We start from the raw sequence: 18,818 nt of genomic DNA, 5'->3' as shown, positions 1-18,818 counted from the left end.
TGGAAGTTTCTGGGTTCTGATTGGAATTGGGTTTTGAACTTTGATGTTGTGATGAGTGATTTGGAGAGTTTGGCAGACATTTGAGGTGATTTTCATAATTCAATCGAAATTGAGTCTCCTTTATTGATGTATCTAATTAGGAGCTTTTTTTTATTTCTTTTTCTTTTTTCATAAAGAAACGTTTTTTTGGGGGGCAATGATATTATTATTAGGGGGCAATAATATGTTTATTGGGCAATAATATGATTACTGGGGGGCAATAACATGTTTATTCAACTGCAATAATAAGATTATTTATTTGGATAAACCTCCGAAAGCTTTCAAAATTCAAAACATCTTCATTTTTCACTAATTATTGATCCCCAATAAACTTGTTGTTATTGAGGAGCAATAACATGTTTATTGGGGGGCAATAATATGATTATTGGGGGGCAATAATATGATTACTGGGTATTATTGGGGGGTAATAAAATCAGAAGCCGGAATCCGATCACCTGTCCCAATAGCCGAATTCGAGATTCCGGGCACCGGTCGCCGGATTCCGGTCACCGGTCGCCGGAGTCCGGCAAGGTCCTATCACTTCTCTCTCTAAGTGACAAAGAATGAGAGGGCAAAATTGTCCCAAAGATAAATAAAAAAGAATAAAAAAAATACTTAATTGGGTATTAGGGAAATAATCTCTTAAAGTGTTTGGGTAAGTGGGCAATCTCTTAGAATGTTTGGGTAAGTGGGCAATTTTTAAGCTAAAATTGGGTAAATGATCATTTCCCCTTTTTATTAATCATTAAGCCTTAATTTTGTTGTCGGTCATAACTCATAAGGCCAATTGGCCAAGCCAAAACGCATGTGTTTACCTTCAATTTTTCCTCCCTGATCATTTTCCCCTTCCAGCTTCTTAACTAAGAATACGAATTGATTTGAATCTCCAATCAAATCGATCATACCCAACCTAATGTGCTGTTTTTGGAGAGTTTGGAGATTGTTGTTCGTCACTGATAGTGTTCGATGAGCTTGATGCAACCTCTCTTGCATACAATCCTCCTCACTCATCTTCTTTCATCGTTGTTCTCGTCTTATCACTGCGATGAATTTCATCGATGTAAGTAACCTCTTTTCAAGTTTTCCAGCACCGTTTTGAGTTCCATTTGAGTGATTTTATGAATGTTTCAAACTATTAGGAATTCAATAAGAATTTCACTCCTGTATTTAATCCCAAGTTCCCCACTTATACACTAGTATGCAGTCTGATGAGTTTTTGCTCCCACTTATTTGATTTCTAAGTTTCTCCTAGCAATAATGTAGGGGAATAAAATTCACACTCCCTATTTTACAATTTACCCTCTATATTTATTTTTTTAGTAACTTAAATTCTTTTCTTTTTTTTTTAGAAGAATTTATACAAAACAAAAAATGAGCGTGAATTGCAAATTGAGAGCAACTCCGATTTCAGATATTGTTGTAAAATAGGGAATTTGTTGGAGTTTGAGAAGAAAAATTGCTTAAAGTTTTAACTTTAACTTCCCTATACTACAAAAATTATAAAGAAGCTGTTGGAATTGCTCTGAGGAGTATGAATTTCATTCCCCATATTGAATGAACCAGTTGCTAATGAAGTTAGAGTGATAGCTGTGGAAAGCATTGTTTCTTACATATATATCATTACAGAGATGCGATTGACCGGCAATGCTCAAAATGCAGTGGATTTTTAGGGTAGAGATGACTGAAATACAATCAAAAAGAACCTCCAGAACATCTAGAGTTATTGGCAAGATTGGGATGCCACTTGGATTGCAAGATAATGTGGGCATATAAAAAGTACACTAGGCCTGTCATCCTAGATTATATCTCAGATCGTTAATCAAAATGAATGGTTGTTTATGCTCTATAAATTAAATCAAGTAAAAAAGAACAGTTAATCTTCAACTTGAGACCAATGTTGAAGGATATTCGATTTATGTGTGCCATACCAAACTAGGATTACTTTCCATTGTTGTAATAGAAGAATATTGTTCTAGATTTCTAGTCTTAATTAGAATAGTCATGTACTCAAAGGAGTTGTACTTGTATCTTCCATATATAGAGGCTCCTATTATTAATGAAAGATACAACTATTCTTTCTATTCCTCTCTGTGCATCCGACTTCCTAAACCCTAAAGATAAGTGGAATACATCACTTCTCCAACTTTAAGATAGTTCGTAAGTACAACTCAGAGACTCTCCGCATCAGATCCTTGATGCATGCAATTATGTAACCAACCGCTTACAGAGAATGATTTGATTGAGAAGACTCTCTTTACCTTCTCCGTTTATGCTATGATAGTAGTTATGCCTTGAGGTAAATAATAAATACTAGATGGTTCACGAGGCTCCATCAATTGATGACGGCTATGTCTGTGGCTGAAAAGCATGACAATATCCTCGTGAAAAATTATAATTCTAGACCAGTTGGGACCAAGCCCATTACGGAGTCGAATTATAATGGCAAGACCAAAGGAGGTCATCGCAAGCGAAACCCTAAATGTAGGGATTGGTCCATATAATCGCTCTGCTCAAGAAGGTAACCGCTAAAATAATGAGCGGACACGTGACCATGGGGGCTGACTTGGGAGAGAAGCAGCTGGCAGTGGTGGCTACGCCACCGCCAGTCCTAGAGGACGTGGCTCACATGCACACGTGCCTCAATCAAAATAGAGTAATTCTAGTCATGGTGAAGTATGTTTGCAATGTGGGTCATCTGATTATTAGGCAAAAATGTGCATAGCACCTAAGAACGTAGCTACATCATACAAAGCGTTTAGGAATGCAAGAGAAGCTCATCTCATGGAACATGAAGATCAGAATGTCAAGCTAAAAAGTTGATGACTTCAAATATGGAGTAGATGACATGATCACTGCAAATTTTGATTAAAGTCTGTTTATTTTTCCAAGAACTTTTGTAATGGCACTTGCCATAGAATTTATCAATAAGACCATGGTTATAACTCTTTCAAATGCAACTAGGCTCATCTAATTAAATGCGATGTCTAGGGAAGGTCTGATATGAGAAAAGTGTTTTCAAGTAAGCCTTACTCCACCAAAATCTCGCCTTACCTTACCTGATCGCGGCTAATTGGAGTTACCGAAAGGATTGAGTAATGACCATTGGTCAATGGTCAAGAAACTTTGACGTAATCATTGGCTTTTGAGATATTCAAGCCAACATGCGGAAATGCATAGTGAAAATGGGAATAAATTTCTTTACATCAGCTCTAATGATTGCGGATAAAAGCGCATATTAAAGAAACATATGTGTCTCTCTAGTGGGTTGTATGTCACTACTATTCGAGCAATTGAATCTAACAATGTCATAAGAGATGACTTGTGAGATTTAGATACATATTGGCTTTGGCACAACAAGTTAGGTCATCCTGATCGTGATATGATTATCTGTATTCTAAAGACTTCACACAGACATGCATTCTTTCTTTCGAGCGAATAGAAGTAAGAATCAAAAGTTGATTCACGAGAACACTCGAACAGCCTCGTCGCCACTTGGTACCGCCGTCATCCACCGCCGGCGCTGCCACCTTCCCTTGCGGCAAGCACATGTCTTTGACGCCACATGTGACGTCTTAGTTTCCAAACCTACTTCTGACCCCCATGATAGCATTTTGGCCGAACCAAAATCCTTATTGGTTGTTTCTAAGGCCCCTCGCTTATTCTGCAAAGTCTGTTACTTGAGGAAATTAAGACCGAGACCGTCCTATGCAAAGGATATGAAAGTTCACATTGTATTCTTACATAGAATTCGAGGGGATTTTATGGACTGATTCAACCAACTTGCAGACCGTTTAGATACTTTATGGTGTTGGTTGAAGCGTCGACATGCTGGTCACATGTCACGCTATTGTCCACCCCTAATGCTGCTTATGCTAAACTCCTAGCTCAGATCATAAGGCTACGACTCACTACCCGGATCATCTCATTCAGTCAATTCAACTTGACAATGCTAGAGAGTTTACATTGAAGATTTTCGATGATTATTGCATATCATTGGGGATTGATGTTAGACATCAAGTTTCCATATACACACCTAAATAGTCTTGCAGAAGCCGCCATTAAACAACTACGATGGTAGCCCGGATATTGATAATGCACACCAATCTCCCCATTTTCACTTGGGGTCATGTAATATCACATGCAACTTTGCTAATTCGTCTACGACCTACTGCTGATCAACCTTCCTTTGCATTACAGCTAGTGACTGGGTACGAGTCTGACATCTCGTACTTATGCATATTTGAGTGCGCGATTTATGTTCCAATTGCACCGCCACAGTGCATTAAGATGGGCCCTCACAAACGGATGGGCATATATGTTGGATTTGAGGCCCCAACAATGATCCGCCATTTAGAACCCTTGACATGCGATCTCTTTACCGCTAGATTTGCAGATTGTCTCTTTAATGAGATAGTCTTCCCATTGTTAGGGATAGATGAGAACGTTAAACGTTCAACAGGAATGATAGGAATTGTCATGGTCTGTTCCCACTTTGTCTCATCTCGATCCCCGCTAAAGTGATGAGATCACATATACTGCTGCAAATATGCGTGCAAGGATTGATGTCTTCTCAAGAGGACATCACGCCACCAAGAAGAGTTGGCACGGCGGCGCCGCCATAGATGGTGGCATGGTGACGGCACAAGGTGGCATGATGGTGTCACAAGCCATGGGTTCCGCGTGGGTAACCCATAGGTTTGATGGATTCTCGCCCTAGGAAGAGAGCGAGTTTGGCACAACCTGATTCATTGATCATCAATTCTCAAATCTGTCTCCTGAGAATGTTTTGGATCATGGTTATGTCCAAGATATATCGTTGGGGCCCTCAAAGTTAGAACCAATTCAGTCTTGAGAATATTGAGATCTCTACAACTATAGTAGTGTACATGGGATGTGGGATAGAATCTCCATCATCCTTGATAATGTATTCGCGTATTCTGTAGCGCGTGAGATTATTGAGACCGATGACATTGATTCTCGCTCCGTTGAAGAATGTCAACGTGAAGCAGATTGGCCTAAATGGAAAGATGTGATTCAGGCAGAATCGGATTCACTCACGGAGAGGAAGGTTTTTGGGCCTGAGATGCCGACACCTCCTAATATAAAACATGTTGACATAAATGGGTCTTCGTTAGAAAGCATGATGAGAAAAAAGGAGGTTGTAGACTCGCCTCATGGCGCAAGGCTTCTCACAATGCCCTGGAATCGACTACAAGGAGACATATTCTCCCATAATGGATGTCATTACACTCCACTACCTTGTCAGATTAGTAGTTTCTAAATAACTGAACTTGCAGTTTACGAATGTGGTCACTAAATATCTTTATGGGGATCTAGAAACAGAGTATACATGAAAGTTCCTGATGAACTTCATTTACCCAAGTCAAGTGGCTCTAGACCACGGATGGCGTTTTCAATAAGCTTGGAACGCTCACTAGGTGACTACTTGATTGGGAAGGGATATTTCAATAATGAACTATGCCCGCCCGTTTTTATGACAATTTGCTATGGTCGCGGTTTATGTTGATGACATGAACTTCATTGGAAGCCCTTAAAAAGTTAAGGGGACCCGTTGAAAACTTGAAATCCGAGTTTGAGATGAATGATCTTGGGAGAACACGGTTTTGTCTCGATTTGGAACTTGAGCACTATGCGATGGATGCTTAAGCATTTTCATAATGTCAAGCCTTCAAGCACACTCATGATCTTTCGTTGTCTTGATCTTAAAACGGACCCACTTTGTCTCAGGAATGATGACGAAGATGTATTAGAGGCAGAAGTGCCCTACCTAAGTGCAATAGGCACATTATTGTACTTAGAGTTAATTACTGTTTACTCCCTATACTTTTAGGGTTTCGTCGTTTCAGTCCCTGACATTCGAATTTCACCTAAAAAGTCCCTAAACTCTCAATTTCCTCTCAATTCGTCCCAATCGTCAACCTTCAGTCAAAATTGTCTGTTAAGATGCTGATGTGGCAACTTGAGTCGACACCTGGCGCCACTTGAGTCGACACCTGGTTCCACGTGGATCCACGTCGGTTGTAAAATGACGAAAACAGCCCTGCCTCTATTACGGTGCGTTCGATCTGATATAGTCGAAATCAGATCGTAAACTCCGAAGAAACCCTAAAAAATCGATTTTGTGAGAACGGATCTAATCGCTTCCAAGTTCCAAACTCCCAAAAAACCCAGATCCGGCAACATTGCAAATCGAAAACCCAGAACCTATCATGTTACTAGGAGCGAGGAAGGCAACCTGAGTCAAATCGATTTTGTGAGAACGGAGCTAATCTCTTCCAAGTTCCAAACTCCCAAAAAACCCAGATCCGGCAACATTGCAAATCGAAAACCCAGAACCTATCATGTTACTAGGAGCGAGGAAGGCAACCTGAGTTGAAGAAGAGCGACGTTTTGTGGTGGCGACATGGTCGCGAACGATGCTGATTTGTGGGTTCCTCGAGCTACAGACCGGGAGAATGAGAAGGATGAAATCCCGAATTATGGTAAGTTTTGGAGGGGAACTATTCATCTCCGATATGAAGGGATTAAAGATGACGAAATCTAGGGTTTTGAAATACAAAATTGGGGGTTTTTAAATTGGTTAGGCCTTCTGTTTCTGGGTTATTGCAATGGGATTGCTGGTAGCTAAAAATGGTTTTTCTTAGTGTGGTGATGGTTTCGAGTGCTAGGGGTTTGATTAAAATTTGAGGATATGGTATGCTTTATGGGTTTCTGCCTTTCTGGGTTTCGAGAAAGATGGCTTCTTGTATTGAGTGGTAATAGAGATTGTGCCTACTATGTGTGTGGGTTTAGTGAATTGAGATTTGCATTCGGTGGTTGTTGAATTTGCTAGGCTGGCTTTTAATACTGTCGAAATTGTGGTTGGATGTGTAGGTTAGGCTTTTAATATTGCTGTTTCTGTCTGGTTTCTGGTTGTGGTCCTAGTTTGGCTTTTAGTAAAGTAAAGAATTGTGCTTGTCTTTGTCTCCCATGTGTGAAGAATATTGGCCCTGTAAAGCCTTTTTTGTTTGGTTCCTTTTTGTTTTCAGCTATTCATGGAGGCAGTTTGGTTAAGTGTTTTTTGCATTGACTAAATGTTTTTGGTTGACCATTTTCATTGACTAACTATTTTTAATTGACCATATGCATTGACCAACCATTTTCATTGTTGAATTTGCAGAACATGCAGACTATTTTACGGTTAATATCATGGAGGGTGCTTGAGGCAGGGCACATATGTTGCTGGAAAGGTGGATTACTTTGATAACGTAGACAAGGACAAGATGTCCCTTGTAGAGGTTGACAACATGGCTAAGCAACTGAATCCGGGATATGAACACCAAAGAATCGATTACTGGTATAGGTGTGGGGATGAAACTGATGAGTTGATGAAATTGGAAACAGATGCAGACGTGATGGTTATGTGTACAGCTATTCCCCATTGGCGGTTGATCATACTTTATTTGGACCACATGGAGCTTAAAGGGGTGTTTGGGGAAGAGGATGAGGATTGCTTCATATTTGAAGATTTCTTTTTCAGTCAAAAAGGTAGCTGTGGGGTGGTCATAGAAGAATTACCGGATGAACCAAGGAAAAAGCCAGGTGTGGTGATTAAGGAGATATCAAATGAACCAATACCAAGAAGAAGCAAGGGAATTGAGATCAGAGAGGTTGACCAAGACCATGTACCGACTCAAGCAAGCACAGCTTGTGGTCTTAATCCAAAGGACAAGGGAAAACAGAAGCTGTTGGAGTATACTTCAAGTGGTAAGCAAGGCTCAACTGGAGGGAAAGTCAGAAGTGGTGGAGGGCAGTTTAGCGTCCAAAGGCAATCTAGTGTGCAAGGGCAGTCTAGTGTGCAGGGGCTGTCTAGTGGTGTAGAGAATGAAAGTTCAGGTCTTCATGATGTAAATATCGATTACTTCAATGCTATTCAGACCAATGATGATGGGGGCAGTGAGGAAGGGGTTTTTGATTAAGATGACAGTGAGGAAGTCAGTTCTGGTGAAGATGGCAGTGAGGATGATGACTATGACCCCCAGGCCAATGATGAGGAGTATGAACAGTATGGTGATGAGGACAATGAGGATTGGATGGAAGGAGTTGTGCATGAAGAAGCTACACAAAGAGCACCTAAGGCTGGTGTAAAGCTTACTAGTAGTCAAAGGGAAAGTGAGCAAGAAAATGTGACTGAGTTTGAAGATAATGAGGCCATGTTTGGTTTTCAAGATTCTGATGATGAGAATTTGGGTTTTACCATAAATTCCGATGGGGAGCTTGAAGATGAAGGACTGGAATTCAATCCCAAATCCGACATGAAGAAACCAGAATTTAAACTAAAACAGAAGTTTGCCACAGTTCAAGTATTGAGAGATGCATTGAGGGAGCATGCTATTCAAGGTGGATGGGAATATATCTTCATCAAGAATGATAAGACAAGGCTGCGGGTTGTATGCAAGGAGGACAATTGTCCCTTCTTTCTGTTTGCTTCCAAAATGCAGCATGAGAGCACTCTCATGATCAAGGGATATGATGGTACACACAAGTGCACAAGAAAATTTAACAATAGCATGGTGAAGCTTAGATATTTGACAGCAAAGTTTAAGGACCAGATTGTGGTTAATGAAAGTGTGAAGCCAGGTATGAAAGTTCAAAGTCTAAATGTGTTGTCCATTGGTGTTGGTTAATTATGTTTGCAGTTGTGTTGCTTTACCATATATTAAAGTGTTGACTGTTTGTTTTTGCAGAATCTCTTGCAAAAACAATGTCCTCAACCATTCGAGCAAGGGTTTCCAACTCAATGGCATATAAAGCTAAAAGGCAAGCTCTGTTGGAATATGAGGGAAGCATTCGAGAGCAATATGCAAGGCTTTGTGATTATGGCAGGGAGCTTCAGAGGGTTGATCCAGCAACCTCTATTGATATTAAGTGTAGTTTTCCTAAGGGTAGCAAGAGGCCAGTTTTTAAACGGATGTATATTTGCTTGGGAGCTCTAAAAATGGCTTCAAGGCTGGATGCAGATCTGTCATTGGACTAGATGGGGCACACCTGAAGGGACCTTTTGGGGGGCAACTGTTAATAGCTGTAGCAATTGATGCAAATAACACATCATGGGTGGTTGCATATGCGATGGTGGAGCTGGAAACCAAGGATGCATGGATCTGGTTTCTGGAGTTATTGGTAAGGATCTGGACATTGAACATGAAGGAAGGGGTTGGGTGTTTATAAGTGATAAACAGAAAGGTTTAATACCTGCATTTGAAGAGGTAGTCCCAAGGGCTCACATTAGATTTTGTGTGAGGCATATGTGGACAAATTTCACAAAGCTCTTTCCGGGAAAGGTCATGAAGGATAAAATGTGGGCTTGTGCCAAGGCAACCACCTTGCCTTATTTTCAGAAAGAAATGAATGAGATGAAAAGCCTAGATGATGATGCCTACAAGTGGATGACAGGTACTTTTATGTGCTTTTACTTGCAATGTTCCATTTTTCTATTTTCTTTACAATATGATGTTTTTTATCACAACCTAATTGATTATGTTTGCAGCACCCGAGAGACCAGCTATACATTGGTGTCGGGCTTTCTTCAACACAGATGTGGACTGTGACATCATGATTAACAACATCTGTGAGAGTTTCAATGCCTGGATATTAGATGCTAGGGGTAAACCCCCTGTGACTATGTTTGAAGAATTAAGGGTGAAGCTAATGAGACGGATTGCAGTGAGGAAGGAAAAAATGGAAGGATACCATGGGAATATCTGCCCCAAGCCAAGGGCTATTATAGAGACAAACAAGGAAAAGGCTGTTGTGGATTGTATTGCAACATTCAATGGTGGAGACATTGCTGAGGTTGACAATATTGAGGGATCAAAGAATGTTGTGAACCTTGCAATGAGGACATGCACTTGCAGGAGGTGGGACTTGACTGGAATTCCCTGCAAGCATGCTATTTCTGCCATTTACATGAAGAGGGAAGACCCGGATGATTATGTGGCAGCTTGCTATCTCAAGAAGACCTATATGAGTATCTATAGCAACCTGGTCCAGCCTGTTAATAGCATGGATTTATGGTTTAGAGGTGAGGATCCACCTATCTTACCCCCCCAATATACAAGGCAACCTGGAAGACCAAAAACAAAAAGATTCAAGCATGCTTCAGAAAAGGTGACAGATGGTGGTGTTAAACTACGAAGGGTACAAAGATCGCTGAGGTGTCGTAATTGTGGCCAAGTTGGTCACAACATCAAAAGTTGTCAAAGACATTTACCCCCAAAAGAAAAGAAGACTGCAGCATTGAATAGGAAGAGGAAGAATTCCAATGAGGAGGGACAAACTTCTGAAAATCAGGTAAAATGGGAGCACAAAGAGCACCTATGACTCAAGTAATTGTCATTTAAAGTGTTGTTGTCAATTAACATGGTTATTACTTGTTCCTTATTTGTTGCAGTCCAAGAAAGCCAAGAAACAGTCCATGACCAATAATGAATTGAGGCAAAAAGCCAAAGAAAGGGCAGAGTACCAAAGGGTAACCTAATTGATTATCTTTTCTATATCTCCATGTATGTAATGCTCAACCTTTTTAAAACTCTGCTCATGTACTTCTATTGGGTTTTTGTGTATGTTTCCAGAAAAAAATGGCTGCCTTAAAGGCATCAAGGTTGGAAGCAAATAGGTCGGCTCCAAAAGCATCAAGGCCTCAACAAGCTGCAGCATCTGCTAAGCAAACTTCGAGGCCTGTTCAAGCTGCATCTGCCCCAGCAGGTTCAAGGCCAGTCCAATCTTCGAAGGCATCAAGGAAGCAGGATGCAACAGCTACAAGGTCCTCTCAAAGGATCAAGCAATACTCAGGTAAAGGAGATGGAAAATAGTTGTCGAAATGGAATTGACATTAGCAAGCAGATTATTAATTTTTAGGCATCCTTTTTTTGGGCAACCTTGTGCTGTGACACTTGGTTGCTAGCTCTAATCTTTTGATAAGATGATTAGAGCTATCTTCAATTCTAGCAGAATTGGTACTTGAACAATTATTGAGGATGTAATGCTCAGATTTTTCTTATTTTGTGTAAATTAGATCTCTGTTTTGTGGCTTGCTATTGCTGAAAATACCATGTGTTTTGAGTTTATTATGAATGTAGGTGAATGGTTGTCTTGAACCTTCATACTTGATGAACCTTAATTGCTCAATTTATGCTTCCAGCTTGCTCTGATTGTTTGGGTTATACCATGTGTTTTGAGTTTATTATGAATGTAGGTGAATGGTTGTCTTGAACCTTCATAGTTGATGAACCTTAATTGCTCAATTTATGCTTCCAGCTTGCTCTGATTGTTTGGGTTATTATGCCATGCTTCCAGCTTACTCTGATTGTTTGGGTTATTATGCCACAAAAAATTAGCAGAAATCATTTTTTGGTTTATGATCTATGTGATTTGGGGATTTGGAGCAAAAAATTGACCGAGTTAGGAGTGAAAACATGGAAAAATTGAAGCACGGGGTAAGTTGGTCATTTTTCCTTTGAAATTTAATGCACCCAGCTGACTTGGCATGGAAATGACTGCCACCTCAGCGAGATAACGGACTGTTTGACGGAGGGTTGACGGTAGGGACGAATTGGGAGGAAATTGAGAGTTCAGGGATTTTTTAGGTGAAATTCGAAGGTCAGGGACTGAAACGACGAAACCCTATAAGTATAGGGAGTAAGCAGTATTTAATCCTTGTACTTAGCACAATGCACAAGACCGGACATCGTATTTGTTGTGAACTTGTTAGCTATTTATAACTCTGCGCCAACTCAACGCCATTGGAGTAGTGTAAAGACAATCTTATACTTAAAAGGTACAATAGATTTGAGCTTGTTCTATCCCTACAGAGAGAAAAGAAAGGACGACATGATGGAATCGGACTCCATAGGCCATAGGGTAGTCGCCACCTCCATGCATGGGGTCGCGCGCCACCTCCACAGGCGAACGAAATTCCTCCTCCCTTCATCGAAATCATGGTGACGTTTTGATAGGATTTGTTGATGCCGGGTAGCTCTTTGACTAGCACAAAGGTCCTTCCCAAACTAGTTATGTCTTTACCATGGGAAATACCACGATATCTTGGAGATCTACAAAACAGACCCTTGTCGCTATGTCTTCGAATCATGCAAACCCTTGTTTCCTGTTCTAGAGGAAACAAAAGTATACGCTGACCAATGCACTGCTTTTGTATCAAACCTTAACGTAAAGGCAAATAATGAACATTTTCGTCAGTTCTTCAGTGATGTTGGAGGAGTTGTTGCTATTCGAATACTGAAGGACAAGTTCACCAGAAAGTCAAGGGGACTAGCATATGTGGACTTCTCAGATGATGCACACCTTGCTGCAGCCGTAGCAAAAAATAAGCAGACACTCCTAGACAAGAAGCTGAGCATTGCACGATCAGATCCAAAGCGTGGCAAGAAAGAACATGGGCATACTGATCAAACTGGCGCAGCCAGGGGATCTCATGAGACCTCCAATGAACCTGGAGAATGCCGAGGAAGCGACAGTGCGATTAAGGGGAAGAACACATTTGCGGTTCCAAGGAATGTTGCGCACTTGGTTGGAGCACGAATAAGCCAAAAACTCAGGATCCGGATGATGAAAAGCCAAAATCTAATGATGAGTTCAGAAGCATGTTCCTAAAAGGTTAGAGATATGTTGTTGGGTTTAGGGGATGTCTGTAATCTGCATCAGGAACATATCAAACCAACTTTTGCCATGCATAGGGATAGTATTGGGATTAAGAGCTTTCAGTTTCTGGATGTATGGAAAAATAAAAAAAATAAAAGAAAAAAAAAATTTAACCTTCAAAGGAGGCATATAGATAAAAGTTAAGGAAACTAGAAACAAGCAGTCTCCCATTCCAATACAGTAATACACATACATCATGGCTGGAGTTACATTATTAAGCAAAATCTGCATCAACTTAGATGGCACAGTTCTGGCCATTATTCTTCCTTAGTCGAGTGGAAGATGAAGTGTCTGCAGCAACTGAAAAATTAAAGGCAGCAAAAATAGAATAGATCAATGATATCCCACTAATTTTATTGTGGCCCAATGGACAGAAGCACCAAAGTATCTGCTAATTGAAAAACAAGAATCCAGTACATAAACTCACCCCCACCTTGTCAACCTGCACTATAATGTGCCTTGATGTGAGAGAAAGGTCCTTCATTCAACATGGAACCGACAAAGAAAGGAGATATAGGCCTTACAACTAGACTCTCAGTTATAGTAAAGATTGCAAGTGTATATAAATCTTCCATAATCACATCCAGATTCGTAACACGTAAGTTTGAGTGGAGTAACAGTCTGAAGTAAAAAACCTAGGGGAAATAGAGTTGCATTAGTAGTCAGCTCCTTCTGCCAAGATCGCCATATTCCCTCCTGTCCGTGCTCAATTCTTAAAGATGGTTGAAATAGCAAAAACCAGGATAAAGTTGGGAACTCCTTGACATTAAAGTACTGCCTGTCAAGGTGGACATTCTTCTGTAGAAGATCAATGGGTGCTTTAAAGGAACTATCTTGCATTTGTTTCAGGAAACTGAAGAGGTAAATTAACAAAATCCTCACCTGATTCTGCATAACAAACCACCTTTTTGGTAACCATAAGCTTCACAGAATTTTTTTTTTTTTTTTTGCTTCTCATTTGTCGTGTCTAACCAACATTGGACATTTGCTACACAATTTTTTGACTGAGATTTTCATTGCTCAATTTTTGTAAGGATCTGTTCAGAAAAGTCTCTGTAAGAGGCATCTTTGATACAAATGAACCTTGCAGAAAATAGAAAAACAAACAGGTAAGCAACCACTCTGTAACAAACAAGAAAAGCATAACCTGCAATTTGAATGTTAACCATTACCTCAGCTGAGTGGCAAAAACAGTGGAACCAATTAGTTCTTAACCCTGCTGCTTTGCTACAGCTAATCTCAGCTGTATAGATTAGATGAGCATTCCTGTTGTCCACTCTTTGCACACTCCACCAAGGCGTTGCTGGAGAGACAAATTTCTGGTTCAGTATATCACGAATTGATAAACAATTACTAAATCAGATGAGTACCGAAGCATAATTTTCCATATACTGCTCAAGGGATTCCGCTAAAGTATATCACAGATGACAATTCAAAGCAATCGTGAGAGATATATAAATCATGTTTAACATAAGACATGTAACAGATGCACCAACCTGATCATCAGGTGGACACTAGGAACCATTTAAATAATTCCCACCGCAACCAAAAGCCTCGGGAATATCCATACACACGAGAAAATCACCAAGCCAAAAGGCAGCCGACTGAGAATATAGGTTCATTCTGGTATAAAGATGCTCTTGATCGAGTCTTGATATCTGCAGCATTACACATGAAAGGAGGATTGGAAAAAAGTGCATGCTCAATTTATATTGGGTGATGGAACATAACTGGTTAGTACGTCTTGATTCTGAACTGACATAACCAAACACTCACTTGTTAACTATTATAAGACAGACATTCTTAGTTTTTTTTTTTTTTTTTAACTGTGGGGTGAATGTTTTAGCACAGAACAGGGGCTTGTACTAACCTTCTTAATATGCAGCAGTCATAAAAAGACAAATAATAGCATAAACCATAACAAAGTTTTCTTACAGTTTTACCATAAGACAAATATATTAAGTCACAATAAACCAGAACTCCCTTGAAATGAAGTCACCTAATCATGAATTTCTTTCGAAGAAACTCATGTCAGTTATCTTACAGGTTTACCAGACTGACAGAGAAAGGATCTTAAGAGTGGACAGAATCCATCTAATATGTGCTTAGTCAGAGAATTATTTACCACCTAAAAGAGACAGAAATTGACTGTATAAGGCATGGATATGTTTGCTTTATAATAAACAATAGAGAGAGAGAGAGAGAGAGAGAGAGAGAGAGAAGGGTCAAGTAACGGAAAAATTCATGTTTTAGACACCTATCACTCATTCACTCATAGTTGCAATGCAATTATTCAATTTCTTACGCAATATCTTCTCACATGGTCATTGATCGAAAATAATCCAAACTATAATACAGAAATGAACATTTGAATGAAATTAGAATGAAGACTGCATCAATACCTGTAGTTGTAATCCTGTACAACAAATTTGGTGGTCCAAACCAAATACCCTGATATATTATTGAAATACCCTTCAAAATTTGAATGATTAAACTGCCAAGAACTTACGAGTATAAGGTAAGAAGATTCCAGAAAACAAAGGGAGACCTGGAGGTAGGAGTCCAGGGGAAGGACAATCTGCTGGTCCAAACCAGTTCAATCCTAGTACATCATGCCTACAAGGACCAACTCATGTAAAAAACTTACGTGACGAACTCAAGAAATCGATATAAATAAAAATGAATAACTACGAGTTGTAAGCATCATTAGTGGTAAGCTACTTACAGTCTTGCCAAGTTAAAAGCAACAATGACAGCAATGACGACCATCTTAGCCACACAGAAAATTAAGAATGTGCATGCATGCACTTCCTACAACATAGCCCTGATCAACATTTCTCTTCCTTCAAGAAAAGAAAGGAGAAGATGTAGGATTACTTTTTTTAGGTAAAACAAAATAAAATAAAAACGAAAAAAATAATCGCCCATTGTTTATCTCCAAATATAGAAGAAGAAAAAATAATTGTTTCACTTATTAAAATGGCGAATAGCCTCGTAAATTTCGGATGACTATGACTCATATCCTGTGAGAAGACCCAGAAATAAATAACATATACCAAGGGAAAAAGTTATCTTCATATAGCTGGCCAGCAATCCAGTTCTTCTATCATAGATTCCTACACCTGATATGATAACTAGATTAGAACTAAGACTAATGTGAGAAAGGAGAAGAGAATGTGTATATGACATGAAAGAGAAGACAAACTAAAATCAGTAGTATACTAAAGGCAAAGCAACCTCAACTCACTACATGGTAGCATGCAAATATACATTTAGTAGTTTCGACAAAGTGAAGAGACTTTTATGCATGGAAAACAATCAACACTGGATTCCTCAGCTCTCAAAAAGTCAAAATATATCAACACAACAAATGCAGTAACTTGGAGAAATAAGTCCAGCAGAACAGGAAGGATACAAAAGAAAGGTAGATTTACATCAGCGTAAAAACAAAATTCCAAATTACTCCTTCTAGGCCATAAAAAAATTATTTACCTGCAAACATGGAGAAGACACGGCACACTGGCATAGGAAAGCAACTTCCCACTGCAAATGCCAAAACCTCAGACTAACTTGCCAGTGTTATGGATGGGCCAACTTCAACCAGTTCACTACTTATTTGTCTTTCTAATGGCAATTCCAGTGCATTACTTACCTTTTTTCTCACTATTATTTTTCTGGTTAAATCTATTGTTATCAAATGGCCTCTCGAGTAACTAATCAATTATATCAAAATTACCAGCATTTCTCTTTTCAGTCTTCATACAAGCATGCAACAGCTCAACTGTAGAGTGCATCTCTCCAGCAGCTAGTGAATGGCAATCAATATCCCCAGCAACAAATCTACATGCCTTGTTATCAACATAAACTAAGCTATAACCAGCAACAACCTTCACCTCTTTTTCTTTCACCATTCTTCTAATACTTGCAGCATCAACCCACAACCCACCTGCTGCATAAATACTTGAGGCAAGTAAATACCCAGTTGAACTTTCAGGCTCTAACTCAAGGACATGAGAAGCAGCTACTGCGCCAACGTCACTATTGCCATAGCTTCTACAAGCACTCAATAATGCACTCCAAGCAGCATTTTCCCCAGTGACCTTTAAACCTTCTGGAATGTTCTTGATAAAATCCATAGCCATATGGAGCTTTCCTGCTCGGCCCAACATGTCAACTACACATGCATAATGTTCCAATCTTGGTTCAATTCCATAAACTTGAACAAGTGAGTTGAACAAGGAGAGCCCTTCTTCAACTAAGCCTCCATGGCTGCAGGCAGATAGCATAGAAAGGGTGGTCACTGCATTTGGCTTTGCACCATACAGCTTCATTTCCTCAACCAAAGCTAGAGCTTCATGTGCAAGACCATTCATGCCATATGCAGCTATCATGGCACTCCATGACACAATGTTTTTTTCGGAAATCTGGTCGAACACCTTTCTTGATTCTCCTATTGCCCCGCATTTCGAGTACATGTCAACAGTTGCAGTTCCGACGGCTACTTGATCTGCAGTTGACAAACCTCTTCGAATAGCAATTCCATGTGCCCCTTTGGCCCATTTCAATTCAGCTGAAACTGAACAAGCTTCCAAAAGATTTATGAGTGTAATCTCATTGGGCTTCTGATCATCCTGCACCTGCAGCCTTGTCATCTCACCGAAGACAGCAATTGCTTGATCAGGTCTGCCACAATGCGTAAACCCTGCAATCATAGTGCTCCACGAAACCACATCTCTTTTCTTCATCCTATCAAAAAGTTTCCATGCAAGCTCGATACAATTGCACTTTGCATAAGCATCAATGAGCGAATTTAGGAGCAACTCATTTGATTCAAATCCCCACCTGATTGTTACACAGTGCACCGACTTGCAATCAACTAGGCGCAAATGCTTGCATATTTGAAGAATATTCACCAGAGTCACTTCATCTGCGTTGATACCTTCCTTCCCCATAGAATAAAACAGTGACAGGGCATCCATGTACCTTTCATTATGGACAAATGCAGACAACATAGAATTCCATGAGACCCTATTTCTTTGCGGCAACTCCTCAAAAACTTTAAAGGCAGAATCCGCATCACTACACTTGGCATACATATCAATTAAAGAGTTTCCAACAAACAGATCAGAATCTAACCCTCTATAGATTACCAACCCATGGAGCGATGTTCCCATGGTCAAGTCCCTCAAACTAGCGCACCCTTTAAGAACACTGACCGCAGTTACGCCATCTGGTTCAACTCCAAGCTCACATACCATCTTTCGGAACATCTTCATGCCGATTTCAGCTTCCACGCAATGCACATGACCTCCTATCATCACACTCCAAGAGATGACATCTCTCTCAGACATTTCGTCGAACAGCTTGTGCGCACTCTCCATGTCATCATCTTCTGCATACAGACTCAACAATGAGTTCTGAACTGAAGATATATAACAAAACCCGCCTCGAATCACGTAACCATGTACTTTCAGTCCTTCATATTTATCTCTAAGCCGACGACAGGCTTGAATCACAAGCACCAGAGTAGAAGTATTGGGTTGAAACCCACAAACCGAAACCCTGGCCTTGTTAAACCACCATAACCCTTGTTCTAAATTCCCCAGATCAAGGCTCCCATAAACCATAATATTCCAAGAAACTTGATCTCTCCACCTCACAGAGTTAAAAACACCCAATGCAGAATCTGGGTCCCTGGTTTTGATGTAGAAGTCCATGGTGGAGTTAGCAATGGAAGTGCATGAATCACACCCAGTTTTGATCAACCACCCATGTATAGATTTTCCATAGGAGTAGGAAAGCAGGTTTGAACATGCTTTGAGAATTGGAGGGAAGACTGAATAGTGTGTTGGGTGAAGTCCAGCTTTGTTTACTTGATGGTAGTGGCAGAGTAATTCTACCCATTTTCCATTGGATGATAAGTCTTTGAGCTTCAAATGCCAATTACAGAGGTTGGTACTGCTTGGAACGCGCATGTCCAACTAGAATGCACGAATTGTTGGTTCTACTTTGGCGCTCTCCAACCAAATTTTATACATCTTATGTTAAAATAGACGAAACAT

At 40.0% G+C, this 18,818-nt stretch overlaps 3 protein-coding genes across 11 annotated transcripts; 2 read left to right on the top strand and 1 right to left on the bottom strand.

Annotated features, from left to right (window-relative positions):
• The first annotated feature begins 8,000 nt into the window (after window positions 1-8,000).
• Window positions 8,001-9,076, top strand: LOC133737360 (uncharacterized). The gene is made up of 2 exons (XM_062164931.1): window positions 8,001-8,679; window positions 8,787-9,076. The coding sequence occupies exons 1-2, from the start codon at window positions 8,133-8,135 to the stop codon at window positions 9,074-9,076; spliced, it is 837 nt and encodes a 278-aa protein (XP_062020915.1). The 5' UTR covers window positions 8,001-8,132.
• Window positions 9,077-9,236: 160 nt separating this feature from the next.
• Window positions 9,237-11,146, top strand: LOC133735749 (uncharacterized). The gene is made up of 4 exons (XM_062163186.1): window positions 9,237-9,492; window positions 9,587-10,389; window positions 10,490-10,567; window positions 10,671-11,146. The coding sequence occupies exons 1-4, from the start codon at window positions 9,345-9,347 to the stop codon at window positions 10,908-10,910; spliced, it is 1,269 nt and encodes a 422-aa protein (XP_062019170.1). The 5' UTR covers window positions 9,237-9,344; the 3' UTR covers window positions 10,911-11,146.
• Window positions 11,147-12,961: 1,815 nt separating this feature from the next.
• LOC133741053 (pentatricopeptide repeat-containing protein At2g17210) lies at window positions 12,962-18,818 on the bottom strand. 9 transcript variants are annotated; one of them, XM_062168990.1, is made up of 8 exons: window positions 16,249-18,818; window positions 15,813-15,878; window positions 15,482-15,599; window positions 15,305-15,372; window positions 15,159-15,207; window positions 14,253-14,414; window positions 13,929-14,059; window positions 13,767-13,839 (listed from the first exon to the last, which is right to left on the bottom strand). In XM_062168990.1, exon 1 carries the CDS (start codon window positions 18,729-18,731, stop codon window positions 16,470-16,472), a length of 2,262 nt encoding a protein of 753 aa, XP_062024974.1. In that variant the 5' UTR covers window positions 18,732-18,818; the 3' UTR covers window positions 13,767-13,839; window positions 13,929-14,059; window positions 14,253-14,414; window positions 15,159-15,207; window positions 15,305-15,372; window positions 15,482-15,599; window positions 15,813-15,878; window positions 16,249-16,469. The 9 variants fall into 9 exon arrangements, 7 of the variants coding, with proteins under 7 accessions (XP_062024974.1, XP_062024976.1, XP_062024972.1 ...); XM_062168992.1 differs by lacking the exon at window positions 15,159-15,207 and having other exon boundaries at window positions 15,266-15,372; XR_009861581.1 differs by lacking the exon at window positions 16,249-18,818 and adding an exon at window positions 12,962-13,554 and having other exon boundaries at window positions 13,639-13,839; window positions 14,253-15,372; window positions 15,813-16,240.

Source organism: Rosa rugosa, chromosome 3 (assembly GCF_958449725.1).
Source record: "Rosa rugosa chromosome 3, drRosRugo1.1, whole genome shotgun sequence".
NCBI lineage: Eukaryota > Viridiplantae > Streptophyta > Magnoliopsida > Rosales > Rosaceae > Rosa > Rosa rugosa.
This window is presented reverse-complemented; position numbering and strand designations above follow the sequence as displayed.